The following is a 26,684-nucleotide window of genomic DNA, read 5'->3' as shown; positions in this document are numbered from 1 at the left end:
AAATCAAATGTTACTCTCACCTTCTGGCCCTGACCCTGGAAACTGGAACTAGTTCTCAGCCACCTTTTCTCTTCCCCAGTGCCCCTTGCCAGTAAGTGGAGCTTTTTCAATGAGACAGACCACTGTCTAAGTACAAAAGAAATACAGCACTACCCCAGAGTGTTCTACCCTCCCCAACATACACACACATACCGAATGCTTCCTTCTCAGAAATACCAGACACAGTGCAGTGAACTCTAACCAGAAGTGAGACAGATATCAATAATATCTTGCATTACTCCCCAGCCCCTCTCACACACACACATAATAGGTATGTGCCTGGCCTTGCATAAGTCACTTTTTCCTTGTGGACCTCCCATTTTCTCGGCATACAATACGAAGATAGATCCTTACCCTACCTTCTTTGCATGGGACTTGGAATTCAAACAGCTGACACATGTGGAGGCACTTGTAAACTAAAGCAGCCTATAAATGGGAGGGGCCCCTTCTGTCTCTTGACCGCTTCCCTCTTCTCACCAAGTGTCCTACCCCTGGGCCAATAGATGGATAAAGACAGAGGAAAGGAAAAGTAGGTATCTATTTGTTCTTGGTTCAGTCCTCAGTTATATAATTCCAAATAGGAAATAGGAAATGCCGTATGAGAAGGCAGGAGAGTGGAATGGGACCTTACATTTATTAAGAACTGCTGGATGCCAGTTGCTTTATATTTGTTATCTCATTTAATCCTGACCACAACCCCAAGAGGTAATAGCAGCCCCATTCTTTAGATGAGGAAACCAAAGCTCACGTTGTTTGAAGTGACTGACCGAGCTGTCTGTGTACCCATGTCTGTCTGACCACATGCTGTTGCCAGTTGGAACAAGAGACTTTCACAGAGAAGGTCCCTCGCATTCTTGCTGTTTCATCCTGAGTCTTGCATGTGGCTGTGTAGGATGTATTCCAGTAAACCTCAGAAATAGCTACGGTAATAATGAATAGCAGTTTTAGTGGTTCTGGAAGATTGTAAATGAAAGCCTTCAGTTCAGTATTTGAAAATGCCAGGATGATTTCTGAGATTGTTTTTAAAACCAGGCCACCTCTATGAGTGGCAACATGATAAAATGGAAGGTTCCACCAAGTTCTCATTATAGCTATGGGACTTTCAGTGGATCAAACTGTTCTGTACCTCAGATTGTTGTACATAAAATGGGGAAAACGATACTGGTTCTTTCCACCTTACTGTGTGTTGATGGGAGATGGGCTACTAATGTGTTGGTAAGTCGTTAAAGTGCTATACCAATTCAGGATATTACTGTGGTCACCTAGAAGATAGAACATTGTGACGAGGGGATTTGTAAGGATAAAGCAAATACTAAACCCCTTGTGATAAGCTAGTTTTACTTTCTAGTCTGTCTTCCAGATGTTTTGTTCAGTTATCTATGTACATCTCAACAAAAGCTGATTAACTGCCTCAGACATCAGTGTCTAACTGTTATTAATGCTCAAGCTGATCAAATTACAATGCCACAGATCCTACTTGTGCTGTTAATATTAGATTTCGGATTCCGGTCTATAATGAATGATTTTTCCTCCATGCATTGGAAAAATTGGTTAGCAAGGTTCATAAGAAAGTTTAATTAGCAGGCTGTTTGTGAAAATAGTGGTCGTGAGTCATCATTTATAATGTTGAATTGTTCTTCTGTTCCTTGAAGAGCCACGTAGGATCCTTGTGTTTGGGAAGCTGGTGTCTGCATGCTGCCTACTTGAACTGCCCGTGTAACAAACTAATGACAAAACAGCACATTTTAAATCCGAGAGAGGAAGAAGAGGTGTAGGGTATTTGTATATTTGTGTATGTGTGTCTGTGTCTTCCCGGGGAATATCATAGACCTACTATAATCTGGAACTGTGCTAGGCAGGATAGCTTTGTGATTAAGACATAGACTGCTTGTGTTAGCATCCCAGCCTCATTAGTTACTAGCTGTGTAACAGGCAAGTTTTTCCCCTCTCTGTGCCTCGGTTTTCTCATTTGTAACATAGGGATATTGATAGGATTATTGTGAGCATCAACATATAAAACATGCAGAACAGCATCTGGTAAATAGTATATAATTCTTACAGCAGTTCTGTGAGGTGTAGGTATTATTAGCCCTATTTTACAGGTAAGGAAACTGGCTCAGAAAAGTTAACTAACTTGTTCAAGGTCACACAACTTCTAAGTGTCAGAACAAAATTGAACCCATGTTTGTTTGACTCTATTTTTTAAAAATTTACTTTAGAGAGAGAGCGCGTGAGCGGGGGAGAGGGGTAGAGGGGGAGAGAGAGAGAGAGAGAGAGAGAGAGAGAGAGAGAGACCCAAGCAGGGGCCACATCCAGTGTGGAGCCCGACATGGGGCTCAATCCCACAACCCAAGGATCATGACCTGAGCGGAAATCAGGAGTCAGACCTCAACCGACTGAGCCGCCCAGGCATCCTGTTTGACTCTTTTTATCTGCAATACTAAAGTGGCTCCCAGGGTATTGTGCCTAGTTAGTTAAGTACAGATAATGTGCAAGTGTATGGCTGTATCTGTGCACCTCTACATGTGTACTTCTGCTTTGGTGTCCATACAGCCACACACAATTATGTTTTGTTTCTCCCCTGGGTCTTTGGTTCTCTGAGTGAAACTCCTTGAGCTATTGTATGCTGATACATAGTGAGCTAGACCCAGATTTGTACAAGATGAAAATATGTCTTCAGACATCTGACCCCCTCCCCACTATGCATCTCTGTCCTGTGTCTAGATTATCCCAGAGCAAGTCTATGTGGTGTCCTCTGAGAAACAGAATCATAGACTGTTACAGTAAAAAGAGACCTTAGAACTGTTCTCTGGCTTCATTTCCTTTTTCCTGTGGGCCCCTCTGGTATCTCAGGAACTATACCTCAGAGCTGGGGCCCACACCCCCAGGCTAGGGTAATTATATCCTGAGGCAGTATTCTGTCCTGTTTCAAAGAGTAGTGCTCATTTGGGAATCTCATCTAAAAGTCTTTCCCAAAGGTGTTTAATAGGTTATATGTTTTTTTAAAAGAGGTTCTGTGACCAAATGAGTTTGGGAAACTGAAGTGAACCAAATTAAAAAGGGTTGTTTTTTTTTTAATCACTGCTTCTTTGAGTCTGTGCTAATGCGTGTTACAAATCTTAAAAGGAATGTATAATACATAACATTGCCCTAGGAACTTTTTTTCCTCCAGCATTTTATGGACTGTCATTCTAAGCCAGGAGGAGCTAGGGATAAGTTTGTAGTAGAAGGGAAGGAGGCAGTTTGGGATAGTACCTACCTGATGACCTCCTGTTTTCTGTTAAGAAAGAGGTGGGGTTCTCTACTACACATGAGTGGGCAAGCAGAGGCCTTGGTGTCCTAGGAAAGTCTTAATGGCTCTCAGGAGAAACCGAATATGGTGCCAGATGGATCCATCCCTTCTGCACCAACACAGCCCCATCAAACATTAGGCATTTTTGTTAAAAATTACTGAGTACTAAGCATGTTCTGGGCATGATTTAAATCATGAGTTCCTTTGGTTTTCTGATTGTCAGGGTAACATTTCATTTTCCATTGCCCAAAAGAGGTGAGCCATAGAAGGTATTTATGTTTTGCAATTCTCACACACATTCCTGGGCATTTCTTCATTTTCACCTCTCCCAGGTACTTGACTCAGTGTAATGATGCTGGTCACACTTGCACAGAATAGCCATTCCCCAAGAAGCCCTTAGCTTTAAAAAAAAAAAAAAAATCAAAGAAGATGGCTTCCCTCCTTGCTTCTTACACTACAGACCCATTTCTGCATGAGTCCTTTTGTTCTTGGGTTTTTGTTTCTTGATGTTGTCTTATTTCTTATCTGCAAGCTGACTGGTGATGAAAAGGGAAAATGTGCTTTGATTCTTGTTTCTTTTTTTTTTTTTTTTCATGGATCTGGGAAATATCTATTTTAGCATTTGTCAGATCCTAACATGATCATGAGATTCCTGTCTGGTACTTCACTATCAGTGAACTCCTTGATGATAGGGATGGGGTACTCATCTCTGCATTTCACACCGCTGTTAGTGGTGAATCCAAGGCCAGAGATCCCCAAGCCCTGATTTCAGAAATGACACACTGACAAAGATTCTCCGACAAAGTCCTTCTCTAGCTCTGCACAGACAAGTTATTTTTCTCACCTCCTTCATCAAGAGCCATGAATTTTCTTTTACTTTGGATAAAGACAGTTTTAATAGATTTATACTCAGTTAATATTTATAAAGCATCTACCTTGTGCCAGGCCCTCTCACATAAGTTATCTCATTTAATCTAAATCCCAACATGATATCGGAAGCCTCCACACACGCCTTCTCCACAGTGTCTGATGGGAGTTTTGGAAGCCGTTGTCTTAGTGTTACACACAGCACTTCCTTTCACCCACAGACATTTCACCCACAGAATCTCATTTTGCCCAAAGGCTAATTACAGTATATATAATTACTACTAACCTGATGACTTTTTCTACCCCTTCCTCCTTTGTTGTTGTTAGAACATTGTTTAACATCAGCTGCGTTTCTGGAATCACCTGTTGGTTTTGCATCCATTCTGGGTGGAAAGTCTTGTCTGTCTGACATCCAGACCTTTTGTTGTATGTGAGAGTAAGCCAACCAAGAATTAAGAATTCTGGTTCATTTCTCTGACTAGCTGGGAGTTTGCCAAAATCCTCCTCTTTTTGTTTCAACCCTTGTTAAAAATATGTTTAAATGTTTGACTATTCTTTCCTGTCTGTAAGAATATTCTGAACATAATTTAATTGAGTGTTGTTTCGATTAAGAATCTTTCATTGCCCCAGGGTCATCAGTCTGAACACTTGTTTTTGTGTGATAAATGCTGAAGGGTGAGGTGGTTGTCGCTGAGGTTTCTATTATCCCTTGTACATTACCTATTTTTTCTCTTTCAGCTTTTTTTTTAAACTAGCTTTTTATCTCATGAATCGCCTTTCTTCCCTGAACAGACAGAAGAAAAATAGGGTTCAGATTAGTTTCATTTTGTCATTTGTTGAGGTATATTATTGAAATACATATTTGAAGATCTGTCGTTGGAGCAACTTATTTTATAGGACAAACTAAAAGAGGTTAAAAAAAAAACCTCCTTTGGGAATTTGTCGGTTGGCTTTCTTTGTGGAATATTGTAGTTTTGTAACCAGTCCTTCCTGCTCTGGGGACTGCTGGAAATCATTTTGTATACTCTGCATTTCCATGAACCTTACCCCAGTAACACAGGCTTTGTTTCACATTTACTTGAACAGTTTGGGTGATACTGCCTCTGAAATCAGGAAACTCTGTTAAAAGCCTATTTGGACTTTGGAGCCAGATGGACTTGGGTCTTGGGATCTGAGGTCTCTGGACATCAGTCTTCTTGATTGTAAATGGCAGTGATAATGCCTACCTTGTAGGATTGTTTCAGGGAGCAGATGAGATGAGAGAAATAACGTACTCAGCTAGAACTTAAATGTTCTCACCAAAAATATGAGTAAGTAAATAAATAAATGTGTTTTATCATTGCACATCATATCAAATCGTATCATATCATCATGATGTACACTTTAAATATCTTACAGTCATATTTGTTGACTATATCTCAGTAAAGCTAGAAAAAAAATAAAGCACTCAGTACAATAACTGGCACATGGTAAGCACTCAAAAAATAACTATTTTTGTTCCTGTTTATTCATTGAGTTCATTCACTTACTGAGTTCATTCACTCATTCATTCATTCAACATAGATTTATTGGAAGCCTACTATGTGCCAGACATTGGTCATACCAAGATTAATAAGATCCATGTCCCTGCCCTTAAGGGATTTAGGGTCCATTAAGAAATACATTTAGTTCAGCAAGCTCATACTGAATGCCCACTGTGGGACAAGTGTTTTGCTCATTGCCATCTTGATGCTACATGATGAGTTCTCAGCTTCTAAGGAAACTACGTCTACTTAGGAAGCCAGAAGGTAGCCTCTGGAAATAACCTAGTACTGGTTCAATGTAATTTTAAATACTTCAAGAATTTGAAATAAGGGAGACCAGGTCCTGTCTTTTTCAATAGTGTTTGTTGTTGGCAGAAAGCAGACACACTCAGAATTTCAGATGCCTAAATGATTCTTGAATCTGTGCCAGAGGTATGGGGAGATGTCACATATACATCTGAGCCCAGATTCAACTTGGAAACAGTATTGACATTTCAGGTTGATACCAACAATCAGCGGCCTCCTGGAAGTAGTGGCTGTGAACAGAATGGCAGGTCTGTCTCCTCAAGGGATAGATGCTCATGCTTCCTCCTCCTGCTGGAATGCCCTTTTCCGTCTATTGTGTGGCTGTCTCCTATCAATCTTTTTGAATTAATCTCAGAAATCCCTCTCTCCTACTGTCATAACACTGAACCATACTCTACTATCATTATTATTCATAAGTCTGACTTTCTAGTAGACCATGAACTCCTTGCTTCTTCCTCAGTCCTCAGTTTCAGAATCTGGAGAACAGACTTGAAGATGATTGATACTAAAGTCCTTTCCAAGACTGTCATTCTGTGATATACTAGATCCAGTTTGGCAGGCACAACCAAGTTAGAAAGTGGGAATGGGATACTTGGGTGGTATATATTGAAATTAAATGAGAAGAATGAGGACTTAGAGATAGTACTAGAAAACTCAGGCTCTGTCAAAGTCTCAGACACACTGTGCCATGTCCAGCAGGTGTTTAGCATACAAATGAGCACATATTCAAGAAACCAGGGCACAGCAAAAAAAAAAAAAAAAAATGCACAGGCTCTGGAATCAGAGGAGTCTGGCTACTATTCTGCAGCCAAATAACCTTGGATATGTTACATCTACTTCCTGGGCCTCAGATTCCCCTATTGTAAGACGGGGATAGAAATGCCTGCCTCAAAGTGGTGAATCACTGGACTCTACTCCTGAAACCAGTACTACACTATACATTAACTAACTTGAATTTAAGGGGCACCTGGGCGGCTCAGTTGGTTAAGCCTCTAACTTTAGCTCAGGTCATGATCTCACAGTTGGTGAGTTTAAGCCCCACGTTGGGCTCGCTGCTGTCAGCACAGAGACTGCTTCAGATCCTCTGTTCCCCCCTTCTCTCTGCCCCTCCCCTACTCTCAGATCCTCTGTCCCCTTCTCTCTCTGCCCCTCCCCCACTAGCGTCCTGTCAGAGTCTCTCTCTCTCTCTCTCTCTCTCTCTCTCTCTCAAAGATAAATAAACATTAAAAAAAACTAACTTGGGGCACTTGGGTGGCTCAGTCGGTTTAGGGACCAACTCTTGGTTTCGGCTCAGGTCATGATCTCATGGGTTCATGGATTTGAGCCTCATATAGGGCTCTGCATTAACAGCACAGGGCCTACTTAGGATTCTCTCTCTCCCTCTCTCTGCACCCACCCCCTACCAATCACACTCGCTCTCAAACTTAACAAAAAATGTTTTAAGCTAACTTGAATTTAAATAAAAAAAAATAGTACTTACATAAAAAAATGTCTGCTTTAGAAGTTGTGAAGATTTAAATAATGATATATGTAACGTGTTTTGCTTGTAGGTGCTTAGTAATTAGTCTCTATCCTTTTTATTTCCTCAGTTAGAAATCAGGATAAACTGAAACACGTTGGGAGTGTTGGGTCTAAAATAAATACGATTTAGCTCTTTCCCTGCTGCCCCCCAGGAGTGCAGAGGGGGAGGCTAGGGTACACTCAAGATTTGGCTCCACCCATAACCCACCACCATGGCCAGGGAAGGCATTGTAGCTGGAGGTATAATGGACATTAATACTGCTTTACAAGAAGTGTTGAAAGACTCATTCCACGATGACCTAGCACATGGAATTCACGAAGCTGCCAAAGCCTTAGACAAGCAAGCACCAAGCCCATCTTTGTGTGCTTGCGTCCAACTGGATGAACCTATGTATGTCAAGCTGGCAGAGGCCCTTTGTGCTGAACACCAAATCAACCAAATTAAGGTTAATGACAACAAGAAACTAGGGGAATGGGTAGGCCTCTGTAAAACTGACAGAGAAGGAAAATCCCATGAAGTGGTTGGTTGCAGTTGTGTGGTGGTACAGGACTGTGGCAAAGAGCCTCAGGCCACGGATGTCACCAAGGAATACTGGAAATGCAAGAAATGAACAATAAAAAACTTAGCCCTTGTTCCTCAAATTAATAAATAAAATATAATTTAGAACCTTTCATCTTAGCGTTACAAGGGATCAGTCCGTCTTGCTGACTGCTGCCCCCTTCCCTGATAACAAACATTGGTCTCTGCATACTTCTAGTCATGGCACCCTTACCACCTCACAAGGCAGCCACACTCTCATCAATCATTATTAGAAAGTTCTTCCTTTTATCAAGGCAGAAATCTGCTCCCTAACTTTCTTCTCCCAGATCTTTATTCTCTCCCTTATGACAAGCCTACCCCTGCTTTCCCATGACAGCCTTTCAAATATTAGAATTGGCTCTGAGCACCTCTAGAGTCTTTTCTCCTTCAGACTGAAGACTACAGGTCTTTCAGATGTGCCTCATGGTACTGATTCTTCTGGACATGGGTAAGGCCCTGGTAAAAAAGTTTGCAGCTCTTCCTGGTCCCTTTCTGTTTGGTATATGGGAAATTGAGTGGGTTAAGAGGATGTAAGTATGTATGTGAATAGATCATATTCATCTGTTCACCCAACAGGTATTTACTGACTATCCAGCAATGTTATGGATCCTTTGGTAAGTCCTGGGGATACAGAGATGAATAAAATAGCATCTTGGCCCCAAGTTGCTCCTCACCTAGTGAGGAACAGGGATACATTAAGAGATGGTTTTGAAAGGATATGTCAGTGAGATCGTTCCCCTGATCTGCAGGGCTGAGGGGAGTGGGCTGGCATGGTTTTCATATATGTCTTATTCCGCAGCATTATAGAGTCAGTTTGAAGAAACCAGGGGTGCCCCTTTCCTCTGTTTAGTCACTTAGCAAGTGCAGTGGGGGGCTGCCCTCACGTTCACTTGCGTCATTGCTCTGACATTCCAGGCATGCTCCTGCCTCAGGAGCATGTTATGGTTTGTGGGATTAAGCCCCACATCAGGCTCTGTGCTGACAGTACAGAGCCTGCTTGGGATTCTTTGTCTCCCTCTCTCTGCCCCTCTTGCTTACTCCCTCTCTTTCTCTGTCTTTCTCTCTCAAAATAAATAAATAAACCTTTTAAAAAAAAAAAGATTTCTTCTGTTTGGGATGCCCTGCCCTCAGAGAGAAGGGACTGGCTGCCTCCTTTCCCTCAGGTCTCTGCTCTCACGTCACCTTAGCAGCGAGACCTCACTTGACCATTCTATTAAAATATTGCAACCCCATCCCCTATACTTTTCCCTCCTCTGCTTTATTTCCTCCCCAGTACTCACCATCATCTGACAACTTTTATATTTTATTTATGTTTCTTGTCTTGCTCCATCACCCTCAATCAGAATATAGATTCAGTGATGGCAGAAACCAAGTATTTTTGTTCTCTTCTAGTCTCAGTAAATGGAACTATGTCTCGCACATGACAAGTGTTCAGTAAATACCTGTGGGGTAAATTCATGCAGTGCTTGGATTCAGCCCTCAGGTTGGAAGGTCATCCCTTGGTAGGAAAATCCTATCAAAATTTTATTGTTTCTTCAAAGCTGAGCTCATGTGCCTCTACCTCCAGGAAGCCTTCTGTACTCTGCTCAGAATCAGTCTTCATCTCCTCTGTTATGTGTATACTTTTGTTATTGTTCTTGTTCTTGTATATGGTTTTAAAATAAATATCTCTGGTATATTTATTATTTTTTTGCTGAGCTATAATTAATTCTTATATCTATTTTTCCCTTCTGCATATTAAGTCTCCTGAAGTCAGGAACAATATCTTGGTCATTTTGGGGCCCACTCATGGTATCTGGCATGTTGTAGATGCCTGTTATACATGGAGTCTGTGTGCCTATAGCATATTATGTGCTCCAATATAAAAGAAAAGCATCAAAAACATTCTCTCCCTTTAAGAAGGTTGGGACCTCAATGAGAAGATAACAGTCTCATAGACAATAGTAGAAAGCAATATTTAATGGGGCATGAGAGAAGAAAGACCAGGAACCAGCATCCACTGAGCATCCGTTATATGCCAGGCACTTTGCATGCATTATCACTTTTAATCTCCCTAATAATTCCATGAAAAAGTAATCTTAAGTTCATTTTACAGGTACAATTACTGCAGCAGAAAGGAACAAAGTGGGAATGCAGAATTGGGGGATGAAAAGAAATAATGTATACAAAGAAATTCTGAGGACTTTCCCATCTGTGCTTCCCTTCCCTGCTACTAAGGATTAGATGTATAGTTTTCTCAGAAACCAATGTGTAGGGACATTACTTGAACTTGGTTAGCTAAGGCCACACAGCAATAAGCTGAAGCTGAATTTCTTAATCATTACATTTCTGTATCAAGTCTCCAGATGATGCCAACAATACTGGTACAGGGACCACACTTAGAGTACAAAAACTTTAAACCATACTTAGTTTGAAGCAACTGTGTGAACTACCAAAAGAAAAGAAATTCTCTGACTAGTTGGTTCTACTAACCCTGAGCCTGCAGAAGAAAAGTGAAGACCCAGAATGCCCAACACCATGTAAAACCCACAGAGGTGGGGTGGGTGGGAACAGAGCCATGGATGCTCCAGAATCTCAAAGCATCCCCAGTCAGTGTGAAGAAGAGGAAGAGACCCCAGCACAGAGTGTGTGCATGTCCTTGAGTGCTTACTTGATGCTGGACACTGCTGTGCCTTTTCACAGAAGCCAGGCCCTGTGGAGAGAAAAGCTTGAGCCCAAAAGTCACACAGATCTGGGCTTATTCAGATCCTAACCGTGGACCCTACTTACCGGTTACCTTTGGGCAGGTTACTTAACATGTCTTAGTCTATTGTTCTTATCAGCCCAATGGGCCTGGTGGTACCCATTTCACACAGGATTAAATTGGGTAACAGTAGGCCACTTAGCACAGTGCCTGGCACAAGGCAGACCCTGAATAAATGGTAGCTGCTGTTAGTCTATGTGTTAACATAGTTAACCCTCACAGTGATTCTCTGATTGTGAGGATAAGGGATTATCCCTGTTTTCCCAGATAAAGGAATATGCTGCTGAAGCTTAAATGGCTTAACCAAAGTTATACAGCAAATAAGTTTTGAAACACACACACACACACACACACACACACACACACACACAGCTGTTATTACACACACACACACACACACACACACACACACACACACACAGGGTGTGTGTGTGTGTGTGTGTGTGTGTGTGTGTGTGTGTGTAATAACAGCTTCAGGTCTCTCTGACCCTCCTTAGGGTGTGTTCAGGTAGATTTTGAGCCATCTGACATCTCAGGACTGGCAGGGAGGGAGTCTTGGGATTCATAGTTGGCTGCAGTTAACGCAGCATGCGGATTACTGCCATGCAGGTGATCTTAAGGTGACTGGGGATTTTATCATGTGCTTGGAGAACAGAATTTCATCCTGAGCTCGGGGTTCTAACATTCACAAGAATCCTTACTCAACTCAGAAGTTTTTATCAACAGCAGCTACCCATCTGGCTGCCCCCTCAGGGACTTTGCAGATGAGGGGAGTAGCAGTTAGGTTTCTGGAGAATGACGATTTTTGAAGAAAGAAAGAGCAAAGTGTGCAGGTTGGCAGTGCAAAATGCTGAGGCCCTTTCCAGCCAGCCTTGCAAAGGGATGGCTTCTCTGTTGCTGCCGTCAGCCATGAGGATGTCACATTTGGGGTCCTGCTGTCATAACCCCCAGGACCCCAAAGGCAAGGGAAAACAACTTCTATCCAGAATGACCAAGAAAATGGTACTATAATCAGCTATAAGGGTGATTCCTAGAGTCTGAATGCAATAAAAATGCTTAGCACAACTATTGAAGATAATTTTGTTTTTCTTAGATGATTCAAAAAAGCCTCAGAGGTATTTCAGGGCTTTGGAATAGTTGTCAGGGACATTTTAGTTCAAATGGAGTTAACTGTGAGTATGGCAAAGGGTACTGGATTTGGAGTCAAAAGATCTAAACCAGGGGTCAGCAAACTATGGCCAAAAGGCCAAATTGAGCCCACTGCCTGTTTTCCTAAATGTGTTTTATTGGAACACATATTGTCTATGGCTGCTTTCATGCCACAATGGCAAGGTTGTCATGACAGAGACCAGAGGACCCACCAATCCTAAGCTACTTACTATCTCACCCTGTATAACAAAAGTTTGCCAATCCCTGATCTAGACTAAGATCCAGCACTATTTTCTCTGATCTTCAGTTTCCACATCTATAAAATGATGATTATCTCTCCCATGGGGTTGTTGTGAGAGTCAAATGTGACAGAATGGGTGGCAAAGCTCTTTGGAAATGCAGAAGACAGGCAGCACCTGATCTGTGCTGGAGGAGAGCTTACCTAGACATCCTTTGTGCTTTCTTTTCCAATCTTTGGTGTCCACTTGTCATGTTCCCCCTTTCTCACAAATGGAAAAAGAATTCCCTAGGTATCCCACCTTCCCCCCAAACATAAAGCATTCTTCTAGAAATGGAGGATTGGTACAAACATATGTATCCACTCTTTCGTCCCTCAAATATTTGTTGGGCACCTACTGTGTTCAAGGAAGCAAACTTTTATAAGCTAGTTCTTGTAGGGAGAAATGTTTGGTTTCCAAGGGGAGAAGTTGGTATACAAATTATTACAACAGAATAGAGATGTTGCCATGTCAGAGTAGGAGGACCCATCATGTGTTTGTGTGTGTGCATGTACATATGTGCAGTTTATAAAAACAGAAATATTCAGGTTCAGATTTAAGAAAAGCCTGTGAACCTCTTTAATCTAAAATACACTGAAGTGCCTTAAAGTGTAGCCATTATGTATAACTGTTTCCCTTTGGAAACTACATTCTAATTTTAAGTTTCCATCCCAAACTACCAAGAAAGCATTTCCTGCCCATGCATGGTCACTGGGGATCCCTCATCTATGCCTGCTGGACAGGACTATTAAGGAGTGGTAACACATGTCCGGGTGGTTGATCACCTGAGCATCAAGGAGTCAGGTGCTCACTGCAGTTTACAAATTTTGGAGGCAGTCTTCATTTTATAATATCATCTGTTCTTTATTGATTTTTTTATTGATGATTCAATAAACATAACTTCAATGATTTAATTGTTTTATTTGACCAACTTGCTATCAAAATAAACTCCTAAAGTGAGAACAAAAGTAAAGTTAAAAAACTTAATGTTCTAAAAATACTGTTGCTATACCTATCTGGTGAAATCTTATTATTGCTGATAAAGAAAAATGTAGTTATTTGGGAAAAAATAATAAGAGGACCTTATCTATTTCTGGGAGGCAGATACGCACACACTTGGCTCTAGGCTCCAGACTGGGTCCCCTGGGCCTTCCCAGCATGATGGCTCTCAGTCCCCATGGAAATAGTGTTGGTATTTTTTGTGAATGTGTTTCATCTACATTTTTCCATGTGCATTTAAATATAGGACTGCAAACCCAAAACTCATCAAACAATGTATGTCCATCATACATACAAGGTAAAACATAGAATTCTTCCTCATTTTACTCTCCCCCCCTACTAATCATTTTTTAAAGAAATGAGGCTTGGGTTTTTATATTTTCTACCTTGGGATTTAATCCTCTCTAGAGTGTTTTAAAAGAGACTGCTTAGTCTGCTTAGGGGGTGCCTGAGTGGCTCAGTCAGTTAAGAGTCCAACTCTTGATTTCAGCTCAGGTCATGATCTCAGGGCTTGGATCTCAGGGTTCATGAGATCAAGCCCCATTTCAGGCTCTGTGCTGTCAGCGGGGAACCTGCTTGGGATTCTGTCTCTTCTCTCCCTCTGCCCCTCCCCCCATTTGTGCTCACTTGTGCCCTCTCTCTCTCTCTCAAAATAAATAAATAAGCAAGCATTTTTAAAAAGAGACTGCTTAGTTCCATCGAGTATTTTTTATTAGACTTAGCTGGACTCCTACGTTGGCAAGAAGCACGTGAGGAAGCCATTTGTGAACAAGGTAGCACAGGTAGTTTCATTGTGATGCCAGTTTATCTCATGTCTTTCATTTCCCAGGCAATGTTCTTCACCTCCATTCCCCTCTGCTTGAATGCAGTGTTCTGTTTCAGAGTTTGTACCTCGTTATTTCAGATCAAGGAGAATCTCTAGTCTTTCCCCCTCTTCCTTTCTGAAACGATGTTCATCTGGTTTTTAGTTTTTCCCAAAAGCACCTTCATTCCTGATGTTAAGTGCAGTTTCTCTCTAAACCTAGAGCAGGTGATGACAGCACAGTTGTGCTAATTGCAGTCAACCTGAGGTGATGGTGGGTTTGGGACTGATACAGGCAGATGGGGAGGTATGACACAGCTTGCTGGACAGGAGTCCTTTCCTTCACTTGACCTTCAGAACCTTCCTAGGACCTGAAGCAAGGGTCTAAACCAAAGATAAAATATAGAATGTAAAAACATAGCTGCTGTATTTATTTTAGATTACCATAACTATATGATAATTAGAAAGAAAGATCTAGTGTATCAGGGAATGTGCATCACTGGTAGGCATGATAAATTTCTCCACATACATTCCATCAGCATGACGAATCATGAACTATTTGGGTTTAGGTTCAGTGTTTGCAGCTAAGTGGTGAGTGTTTTGTCTGTATTTTTTCATATTTCATTTTAATTTTATAAAAATTCAATTTAGCTGGATAGATTGACTGTCTGACTTGTTTCCTAGAACTAGCTAAGCTTTATCATTGAGATTATTGCTTTAAAAATGCCCTTCAAAGCATCTCAACATGGTGCACAACTGTTTAAATAAATAATTGTAAGAATAGTTTAGTGCTGCAATTTTTAAGGCTTCTCTTATTTACAAGGAAAATAGAACTGATAAATTTGAATGATGAAAATGGATTTAATTAGGTGAATTTAGTTGGGCTTGATGAGGTGGAGCCAAATTTAGGATAATGATATTTTTAAACTAATGCCTCTTGTATTTTAGGATTTGCAAAAGTTTCTCAGAACATGTGGCAGGGTCGTGTAATTCACACACACCTCTCTCTCACACACACTTTTACTCTTCTGCACACACACATACACACACATGTAGAAGGGCCCCAGCAGCTAGAGTGTGTTTAGCATTCGCTCTTCCTCCTTCAGTTACTAATTCTGCCTATAAAGGGTATATCTGGCCAAGTTTGCTCCTGTCTTTCCTGTTATTCCAAAACACAGAGGAGTTTTCTAATGGAAAGTATTGTCATTTTGGGTTTTCCATTTTGGGGACAAAAGTGGGCACTGAGCCATTACTCATGATCCTCTTTGCTTGCGTCCTATAAAGGATAACAAAGTCACCCGTTTTCTGATCCAGAACCCAACTTGTTTTCCCAGGTTCCCTCCTACAACCAACACAAACACAGACATTTACCAGCAAAACAGAAGCTGTTGGAAAGATTTTTTGGCTGCTGAAATGGGCTCCTGTCACCAGGACATGGCAGGCTTTTTGCTGTATTGTCTCCCAGCCCTGGCCCGGGTACTCCAGAAAGAGCTTTATGTAATCAGTCTTCCCTGACATGTGACGTCCTGTCATTTTCCTCCCTTTCGGCTCCACTGCCGCCCACAAATCAATAACATTGCTTGGGAAGTTCAAGCTGGTTTTTCAGCCACCCTAAGCTCTGTATTTCTTAAAGGGTATGTCAAAAAATGTAAAGTTTCCTAATGATATTTCTGGCTGATGACACATGGCAGAGCTGATGGACTATTTATAATCAGTGGCACGATTGCAAGCACATTATTTTTATTTCACTTGGGGGGAGCCCTGTCACTTGCTACCTCTCTTTGCAGACAAGTTGATGCCATCTCCACCTAAAGGAGCTAAATCCTCTTTGCAGAATGTGTTTGCACTCTCCCCTTTGTGTTAGGAGCTCCCCAGTTCTTTCTAATAGAACCTCCTCTTTTTTTTAAATTGTTCTCGGGCTGGGAGGGGAGGATGATGAGGGCAACCAATGATTTGTAGCAACTGCTTTAAATTCTGGTCATGCCTTCACTATAAATGTCTCAGTCTTTGCTGCTCAGATCCTGCTACATTCCTCTGAGTGTGGGCGTGGCTGGCATGACTGAGGCAGCAGACACAGCTACCGCATTCAGCGCTCGCCCCAGTTTTACAGGACTGAGCATAGCATAGCTGTCTTTCGTTGAGCAGCTACTATATTCTAGGCAATGTACCTGGTAGGCATTTTATACACAGTGTCTCATTAACCCTTTCAAACTTGTCTCTGGCAAGTGCTGTTATCTCCAGAGAAGACATATGGGGGAAAAAAATTGGGACATCCAGTGACTTCTCTCCACAGTCACACTGCCCATAGGAAAAGCCCCATGACTCCAGTTCAGATCTAACAAAGCACACCTGCTCTCGTTCAACTACCTTTTCACCTCTGGCCAATTAAGTGGACACTTGTGTACGTATGTGGATGTGCAGGGGCACTTACCCATTCCCAACGTGGGCAGCTGCTGGGAGTTCATAGGCTGACCAAAGTGAGAGATGGAAGAATTGGAAACTTCACCTGGGGTAAACCCTGGTGTAAAATAAACCATATACTAGAGGAGGGTTTTGACTCACTGCAATGGGAAGTATTACTGCTATAAAGATACTGAGCTCTCTTTCTCTCTTTCTCTTTTTAAAATGTTTCCACAGGACAGAGTTTAGGGTATGGATTCGTTAACTATATTGATCCAAAGGATGCAGAGAAAGCCATCAATACTTTAAATGGACTCAGACTCCAGACCAAAACCATAAAGGTAAGAAGTGATATGCTGTCCTGATTGGGAGGCACTGGTTAAATTTTGTTCCTTTGATCTCATAAATCCAGGCTATCAGGGAGCTGGAAGTGGTGTTCTTTATTTATGCAAAGGACATTTATCATCCACAGTGCTAAGTGGAGGACACAGATCATTACAAAGAATGAGATGTAGGCTGAGTAGAGGGAAGGGACTGGAGGGCAGATGGGGTGTCAGGGCCCACCAAGAAGGCCTGTGAGCCCAAGCCTGCAAAGATGGCCAGAACTAAGCCATGGGAAGAAGCTGAGCCAGAGAAGCTGTTCCACACAGAGGGAACAGCACATGGGAAGCTGTGAAAATGAACGTAAACATTATGAGTGGGGAACAGCATATAGGATAGCATGGTCTGATTTGGGATGGGAGGTGGGCAGGAGCCTCATGTGGCAGGCTGAAACAGTTTGGCTTTACCTAAAGGGGACAAGGACCCCCCTAACTGTGACTAGAAAAGAAAAAAAAATCTGTTATAAATAAACACTAATATAATAGGGATGGGGACTATCAAATTGTTAGGAACACAGTAAAGGAATGACAGAAAAAGTAACATTCGAGCAACTGGAAAATAATTAGAGCTGTAGATAATATCTCAGGTGGGGTTGTTTCAAGTCGAAAAAGAGAAACAGTTACCCAGAGCCTGTTTCTCCAGAGGTTTCTATGACTATGCCGTCACTCTCTCGGTTCAGATTTCCCATTGTGGAGATCCTTCAGGAGGTGGTGCTGTTTGCTTTGAGGGCCCCCTCTGATAGCTAGTGGTGGTCTCCTGGATGGAGCCTTCTCCTCCTCCTCAGTCTCCCTTCCCCTTTTTCCCCCACCTCCAGGCAGCATCCTGCTTGGGGGCAGCTGCCAGCCCATTAATGAGTCCCATCCTTCATAGCCTATTAAACCACAGGGAGGTGTCTCCTGGGCGCTCTTATCCTCACGACAGCAGGTCTGACGCAAAGTAGGACAAAAGAGAACCTCTCCCAGAATGGAAATCTATACATGGCACCAGCTCTCAGCGTATGAAAACACAAAAGCAGAACTTTTTAGTTCAACAGAGCCACTTTTCCAACATCAGGACTGACAGAGAGAGACTGTTGGTGTAAGATAATTTCAGCTAGGAGGTAATCAAAGCAAAACCAAAACAAAAATCTTCTTTTTTTGGAATATTATTATCCGATTGTCTTCCTTCCTTCCTTCCTTCCTTCCTTCCTTCCTTTATTTTAAGCAGCTTTACTTTTGCAATTGAGTTTAGCTTATTTCCAAAAGTGCTTGCTTTCATGATCTCATACAGTCTGTAGCACACAAAGACCCCCAAATCAGCCTGATTCAGGCTGCCTCAGTCTCATCTTACAATCAATCCCTTTGAGCTATCTAATGGAGAAATAATTAAGAGTTGTTTAATTATGGGGTAGTCCTCTGAGAGGCAGGAGGATTAATTTCTTTCAAAGGAAAAACATACCTATTTTTACGCTTTACGTGAAGATGGGATGCTCACGTCCCTGATTGTTTGATGAGGCCACACCAGGTTGAGAGCTGTATTTGTGGGTTTGATTGATTTTTCTGTGCTATCCAGTTCAGTATTAGAATGTCAGACATTTACTCTTCCCTTGATGGACACCCTGACCTTGAACTGAGAAAGGTACTTTTTTTTTTCCTCTACAGTTTTCTTGAAACCCCAACCTTCCCAAGAGTTTAGGATCAAATCATCAGCCATCCATTTTACCTTTTTTTTTTTTTTTAATATTCCATGAAGCTGTTGAGTTTCCTGAAAGACTGATTGGACCTGGCTTTTCTGCGCTCAGAATGCACCCCCTGATCCATCAAGCCATCAGAAGTAGTGCTTTGTCTAAGTAGATCTTACAGACAAGGAACGTCGATTATTTTCTTTCTGCAGGAACGCTGTCTGCCTTCTCTTCTCTACATCCGTTGCCCCACCCCCTCACCCACCCTGTGCTCACCCTGCATCAAAACGCTGCCAACACATTTGCACCCAGCAGTAACATGGGCTTCCGAGGCATTGTAGGATTCAAAATGCATGATGCCATGGCTGAATCAATAATTTCCATCCTCTACTACGAATGAAAATTTAATGTGCAAACCTGGGGATTTCAGCCCTTTCATTAAAGCAGTTTATTTGCCTTACTAAAAATTAAGTTTGAGTGATAGGTTCTTTTATTAACTTTTCTTCCCTTTCCTAAAGGGATACAATGTTTAAGGTAAAAATCATATTAAAGGGGAGGAAAAAAGCAAACCCTTTTCATGTGCTGTTAATAGTCTCATCATTTATTAATTTTTTAAAATTGCTTTTCTGCCTTTCAGGGCACTGTTTACTTCTGCTTCAGTCTGCTTTGATAAGTGACATGAGATTTATCTCTTTGCTCTGACTCCCAAGAAGGAATAGATAACTTTCATATCTGGAAAAAACAAATATCTTCCTGTAAGCATGCTTTACAGAGATCTGCCCAGAACTATCTAGTACATGTTTGCAAGATATGGTCAAGTTTGTCCCTCCTTCTCACATTTCTGGAGCATTTTTGAAGTGCTTTGTGCAAAACACAATACTTTTTAAAAAATTTTTGTTTAAGTTTATTTATTTTGAGAGAGAGAGAGAGAGAGAGCAGGGGAGAGGCAGAAAGAGAAGGAGAGAAAGAACCCCAAGCGGGCTCTGCTGTGTCAGCACAGAGCCTGATGCAGGGCTCGAACTCACAAACTGTGAGATCGTGACCTGCGCCAAAACCAAGAGTCAGATGCTTAACTGACTGAGCCACCCAGGTGCCCCAAAACACCCTATTTCAAATGTAATGTACAACATAGCTGCAGGAAAACCAAGAGTTAATTGTTGTTGTTATATTTTAATTCCTAGGTTTTAATGATTAACTGCTAGATTCAGGGATAGTTCTAGAAAGCCCTAAGGGAAGGGTGTAGACTATAGTGAGGTGGAAAGCAATAAAAATGGCAGGTACTCGTCAGCTACTACAGATTGTTTAAACCCAGATTGTTGCCAGGTCTTCCAATTATTCAATAAAAACTGAAATCTAGATATTTTTAATGCCAAATCTGTCAATTTCTAAAGGTTGGAAACCAACTTAAAATTTTTAAAGCATAGGTAGTCAGGTCAAACAAAACTTAATAGTTGACCTGTGGGCAAGCAGTGTGTGGCCTCTGAAGTCAAATTTAAGTACAAAAACACTGTTTTCTTATTGGACGTGAATGATTCATTCACCTCCTAGTGGAAGGTGCCCCCAAATGATGGTTCCCTGTTAACAACTATTCATTGTCGCTTTAGTAAGGTGGATGTAATGTGACTATGTGCCAATATCAAAGGCATATAGAGGGCAAGGCCAGGCCTCTGTCCTCAAAGAGAATACAGTCTTGGCATAGACACAGCATCAAAGCAGAGAAAGAACGTGATTCATTAATTAAGCCCCTATGAGTAGTGTGGATGACTGCAGATAACGTGCCTATCTGGATCAAACAAATATATTTTTTGGAAACATGCGTTACAGTGATCTCCTAGGAACATCTAGTACATGTTTGCAGACGTGACTACAGAGGAATTATTCTTTGAATTATAACTTGTTTAGTGGGAGAAAGTGGCCAGGCTCAGAGATGAAATGACCTGTCCAATGGCACACCAGTGACCAGCAGCTGAGCTGAGCTAGCATCTGAAGGGCCTGTGAAGGACTCTGCCACAAGAGGAGATGCTTAATATATGAGCATATGCTTGAAATAATAATAATTATTTATTATAATTATACTACTAATAATAGTAATGCTACCTTATATTGAATATTTACTGTGTACCAACAGTATTCTAACCCCTTTACATGCTTGAGAGGATTGAATTCTTGAAACATCCCTAGGGCTAGATGCTTTACACACATGAACTCTACTTCTTAAGATAGCCCTGTAAGAAGGTGCTATTCTCTCCTTTGTACAGTTGAGGAAACTGAGGCCCAAAGAGGGTAGGAGACTTACCCAGGATCACATGGTTGGTATGTGAGATTTGGAGTAAAGAAAGGTGTTTTAAAAATAACTCTAGCAGTAGGCTGTAAGTGTTGGAAGGTCACACTGTGTGTTTGCTCAGCAGCACGTGCATTCTATGAGATTGTTTGGGTCTGTATTTGGCTCTGCACACACAGATAATACTCCCTGGCATGGGAAGGAGATATAAAAAGCAAACAAATTGTGTGGTTCTTCCAGGTTCTTCATTAAGCAGACTTGTGGTTTGGGACTTCTGCCATCAACCTGAGTACAGACCTAAGTTCAGGTCTTTTCTTCTTGAACCCCTGCTTTCCAGGCTCTGTGCTAGGTCCTGGGATTTAGGTGACCCAGAGATGGCAGTGCCCTAGACTTTCTCCCATCTACATGTGTTAGGCACAGAGCATGGACCGTGGGCTTACATGTCTAGCCTGACAGACCAGCCTGGCACTCCACTTGCGAAAGTGGGTCTTATCTTAGGATTTCAACTCTGAACACAGTGGAGATGATTTGCCCCATTTAGAGTTTTGAGAGTGCTCTTTGTTGAGCTTTTCCTCACTTGTCTCCAACAGAGATCACGTTAGACTTTGGGATGTATTGGGTTGAAATGACTGTGGGTTCTGGAAAATGATTCCCGGTACTCCTTGACCCCACAGTGGATGCCTGTCCCAGTCCTGGGCCCTCTCCTCTCTCCATGGGTTCTAAAACAGCAGCTTCTGAATTCACACTGTAATTTCAGCTGCTTACTAGGAAGCACTTCATTGAATCCAGCTGTAGTGGTCCAGCTCTTTGTCGCATTAATTAGTAACAAAGAAAATTAGATGTCTGTAGTACCTTCAAAAGAGATATCTTTACAAAAAGTTTGGATTGATATTCAAGTTACACTGAGAACCTTCAGTAAAAAGTGATCCAGAGTGTAATTTGAGGGTTTGGAATCATGCCCAGTAAATCTTTCAGAATAGTGGGACACCAGTTTGGATTTTTAACCTGAGTTTGAGGAGCAGAGGAGTAAAGAAGTGTTCACTACTCTGCCTCCAGAAGCTCCTGTCTCATGGGGGGCACAAACATACAGAGAATCTTCTCTAATGCAGTGGGATGGGGCGCGGATGGGGCGCTTATGGGGCTGCAGGGCTGCCCGTTGGTTTGGGGTGGAGGAGTGGGGACCCGGAAGCTGTGCAAGGTTTGAGCAGGAAAGGGACTTGGTCAAAGCAAAGTTCCAAGAAGGCTCATCTGGCGAGGGTGTGTCACCTGGGGTGTTGGATGGATGAAACCAGTGGCTTGCAAGCTGTAGTGGTAGGTTTTTGTCAGCCTAGACACTGGTTTTCATTAGCTCTTTAGGAGCTGTTTTTACTCATTTTAAAAGCAAGGCATGCTTATTTATAAATAATTTGGAAAACACATTATCATATAATGTGGCAGTATCAGCCATTCCCAACTCAATACTGTTAACGTTTTTATATATTTCCTTCCTTTTCTCATTGCATTACAGGTTTACAAATGATTTTGTGTCTTGTCTTTTTCAAATAATTACATTAAGCTATTACTCATATTAAAAAAATACGACTTTAAAGAAAACATTCCCAGAGCACAGCTCTTGTGCAAACTGGAGGTGTGAGTGCTTTCAGGACTGGAGCAGGAAGGAGGGGACAAAAGGCTGCTTCTGCCACTCGGGGTGAACCCAGGAGGGTTGGCACTCAGTCAGGAGAGGGGCTGTGAGAGTTAAGAAGGAAGCTTTATCACAAGGCAGCAGCCCAGCTCCAGAGGGAGCAGGACTGAGAAGGAGAAGGTGCATTGAGTAAGGGCTTTTCAGAAGGAAGAAACTTCCCATCACTGGGAAGGAAAACAAACTGAGCTCCTGTCTTCAGGCCTCTCTGTACCATGATGCTGCTTAGCCATTTCTCTGTTCTCGCTTTATTCTTCTAATAGCACTAACGGTGCCTCCAGGGGATCTTTCCATACTTGAGTTTTGTAGGTTCCAGTATGCCCCTCCCACTTCTTCCTCTTGCCAGGGGTCATTGGGGCGCAAGGCCTCCCTCCCTCGCCCTGCAATCCACCTGCCTTGCTAGAGGCCTCCGTTCCGCTGAAGCATCTTTTCTTTGCACTCGGCATAAGCAATTATTTCTCCTATCACTGCTCTTAATGCTTCCCAGAGAGTTGGCAGATCATTTTTTGCTGACGGGTATCACCCCACCCAGAAATGATAGACTGCCTCCCTCAGTCTTATTAATAATAAAAAAGGCATTTTTCTCTCCTCCCCCATTACAGCTATAGTCAGAGCAGTGTGGGAGCACTTCCCCCACCAAGGTCAGCAGGGGAGGCTGGATCACTGAATCCCCAAGGACCCAAGAGAGGGCACATAGCTACGGCAGTGGAAACTGGAGACTCGTTTACCCCAGTTGTACCAGGCTGCTCTTTCTCTCCGGTGAGAGCTTCCGTTTGCCTGCTCTGCTTCCCGGTGCCCTGCTAACTTCTTCTGAGTGAATGATTTCAGATACAGGTGTAGGAGTTTGAGAGAGAGAACTAGAGCTTCCCTGCTCTCTCTGCCCAGTGAGGCTGTTACAATTCCAGTATCTCTTGAAGGTTGTCCACAGTGTCCTGGGTCTGGATTACAAAAGAAAATCAGACAGGTACAGGTTAAGATGACACCTTATATTGCTACCTTATATTGGTTTCAGAAGTGTGTGGAATGGGACTTGGGGGCTTTAGTTGTCTACAAGTGTGAAAGAAGCGAACAGTAGGATGTGAGCTGCTTTAAAAAAAGCCAGTGCACCTTGGCTGTGTTAGGAGAATTGTAGATTCCAGGTCACAGGAGGTAATGCTGCTTTCTTGTGCACTCTGGTCAACCTGTCCTTGGTGTCTGTGTCCCATTCTCAGCCCCACATTTTAAAGAGACCTGACATTCTAAGGGTTGTCCAGAGGCAAATGAGGAAGATGGCAAAGATGATGCCATACTCAGATTCACCCACAGTGGTTGGTTTCTGTTCTCTAAGGGAAAAGAAGTCTGCAGTGATTCTGAAACTCAATCCTATATTTCAAGAATCTAGGAAGAGACCCTGTGCAGCTATCAGGGTAGAACATTTGTCTTGGATAGTAGTGACTCTCTGTTAGAGACATTCAAATGGAGTCATCAGGGATGATGTAGAAGAGATTCCTATACCAAACTAGAGTCTGATGTAAAGGTCCCTTTGAGCTCTGAGATTCTGAATTTTTGTGGTTCCTGGACTTCAACTCTTCTATCAGTATAGTAGCCACACATGGCTATTTAAATTTGAGTTTAAATTAATTAAAATTAAGTCAAATGAAAAGTTCAGTTCCTCAGTCATACCAGGTACATTTGAAGTGCTCTGTAGTCACATGTAGTTAGTGGCCACCATATCAAGCAACACATTTTCATGATCCTAGGTTTGATTAGACAGCGCTGGCCTAGAACATCAGTGGCCGTGGGGAATAAGGAATCTCTTCTCTATGGCTATCATGAAGCCCCAGAGAAAATCAGCTCGTCTGTCAAAGATCATAGAGCCAATCCCTCTTCCCTTCCCCTTTGTTGTCCATTCAAAAGAGCTCTGAGTTAAGATGAAGAGTCGGTCAAGTCCCAGCTCTGTCAAAAACTCCCAGAATGACCTTGGGCAACTTAACTTTATTTCTCTGGATGCATTTCCTCATCTGCAGAATGGTTCCTTCCAGCTGCAACAGTCTAATAAAATATTATAGTGTGATCTTGTCAGCTTGATAACTTTCCAGAGAAAGCAGCAGTTTGTGCCAAGCACACAGCTTTTATTTCACTGTCCACGTTAGCCTGGTATAGTGGAAAGATCCCAGAGCTTGGAGTCATATCCAGCTTTGTCTTAGTTTGGCTATGTGACCTTGGACAAGTACTTGATCTCACTGAACCAGAGTTAGTCATCTAGAAAATGGAACGAATAATATCTCATGGGTAATCATGGCTTATAGTGGGGTACTCAAGTAATGCTTCCCAGAATGATGACAAAAGTGAATAGGGTTATCCCTAAGGTGAAAATTACATGACAGGAGAAGACTTTTTCCCATCTGCATGTTTCAAAGATGTACATGCTTCAAAGATGCATAAAAAAATAAAGAAAGAGTCTGAGCCTTACTAAGCCTCAGGCAGCACATATAGAGGCTTTGTATGGTAGGAAGTATTATGGAGCTCCCAGGTGGCTACAGTAATCTTATCAATCTTTCATATAGCAAGAATCAGGATTTGCAGTTTAGTGAGAAGACTGAGTGTCTTCAGCTCTGAGTCTGAGACCAGCTCTTCCACTAACCAGGCCATGAAACCTTTAGCATATCTCTACCTTCTGGAGGCCACTAGATGGACAGAAATATCCTTGTACTAAGTAAGCTTCTTTGGAATTTAATGGACTTTGTTAAAGTTGTAGGCATATGAATATATCACCACACCATAGAAATATTTATCCTGCCTACTGTATGCCAGACACTCTCTTGATATTCTTGGATACTCTTAAACTCCACAATGGGAGACACAGTGATAGCTGCTGCTGTTGAAATGTATATCATCTATAGAGTTTAAGGAGATAGCAGTCATTTGTGCCTGGGCCTCAGAGAAGAGATAGCATTCAGACCAGGTCTGTAGGGATGAGCAGGAGTTCATTTTGACATCATGATGAACAGATAGCAAGAACAAAGATAAGGAAGTGGAAACTTTAAGCGCATATTCTGAAAACTGACCTTTTTTAAATTTGAACTGAGGCATAGAGTACATGGAGAGTTAGCAGGAATTGAGAAGTTGGTCCAGATCTCAGAGGGCATTGAATGCTCAAATGAGGGATTTGAACATCCATCACAAGGTGTTGGAGAACCATTGAAGGCTTTGGGCAGGGAGAAGTGGCACAATCAGAGCTCATTAGAAACATTACCATCAGGTCTTGCCCCTGATAAAAGAATATCATGTATCAGGTGACAGGTGGGGGAAGTATGAGGAGTGGGGCCACATAAGCAGACACCTGTTCTGCCTGTGGGCAGGGCTGCAGCCACAGATACAGGGAAAGCCGATCCTCACAATCAAAGCTGTTGTTTCTAGGAGCCAGCTGGCTTCTTTCTTCTCTCCCTGCTCCTGGAGGTGGGAATCAGAGGTACCTGCAAGGGTTTGCTCCTAGAAGGACCTGGCAGCACCAGAGACTGTTCTCAGCTGCCATTCTCCTGGTCTCTTTGGGATGAATATCCCCCAGGGATCTATGTGCTCTGGGGAGTTTATGCTCACTCAGAGAGTAGGGTGTTACAACAGATTGGGGAAAATCTGCAGCTTGATCTTTTGAAATGACTGGTCTCTGTGTGTGTCTCCTCTGCTAGACTAATAGTCTTACATGTCAAGGATGGCTGTTTTCATCTCTGTACCAACCAGTGTTTCACATAAGGCCATAGCAATTATATCAGAGCTGTTTATTGAGCAGTTCCTATGTGCCAGGCATAGTGCCTAGAAATCTTATATGTATTAGCTTGTTTAATGCTCCAAGAACTCTGTTAGAAAGCTTCTAAGCTATGTTATTCAAGTGATATAACTCAGAAAGTTAAGTGACTTGCCCCAAGCTTACACAACTAGGAAATGGTCAGGATTTAAATTCATATCTTTCTAGCCCCAAAGCCCCTTGCTCTTAACCATTTTCTCTTTTCCATTCCAGAATAGATGCTCAGTGTCAGTTAAAGTAACATAAACAAGAACTTCCTTGGAACAAAGGCCTGTCTCAAAATAAAGTTTCCTGATGCTCTAACTTGCACCTATCAGTGAGAGAAACCCACAGGATAAGAGGCAATGAGAACAGGAAGGATGTTCCTAGTGTGTGGAGCTAGAATAGAAATAGGAGGA

General features: G+C 42.1%; 1 protein-coding gene and 1 pseudogene across 1 annotated transcript in view; both read left to right on the top strand.

Moving 5' to 3' along the window:
• Window positions 1–26,684, top strand: part of ELAVL4 (ELAV like RNA binding protein 4) — a 110,541-nt gene that overhangs the window by 68,725 nt on the left and 15,132 nt on the right. Inside the window, exon 3 of the mRNA XM_049618602.1 lies at window positions 16,737–16,840. Coding sequence (XP_049474559.1) covers window positions 16,737–16,840 — 104 coding nt within the window. The remainder of the gene's footprint in view (window positions 1–16,736; window positions 16,841–26,684) is intronic.
• Window positions 7,761–8,159, top strand: LOC125913470 (40S ribosomal protein S12-like; annotated as a pseudogene).

Source organism: Panthera uncia, assembly GCF_023721935.1.
Source record: "Panthera uncia isolate 11264 chromosome C1 unlocalized genomic scaffold, Puncia_PCG_1.0 HiC_scaffold_4, whole genome shotgun sequence".
Taxonomy (NCBI): Eukaryota; Metazoa; Chordata; class Mammalia; order Carnivora; family Felidae; genus Panthera; species Panthera uncia.
The sequence above is the reverse complement of the archived record's forward strand: the minus strand, read 5'-3'. Positions and strand labels throughout refer to the sequence as shown.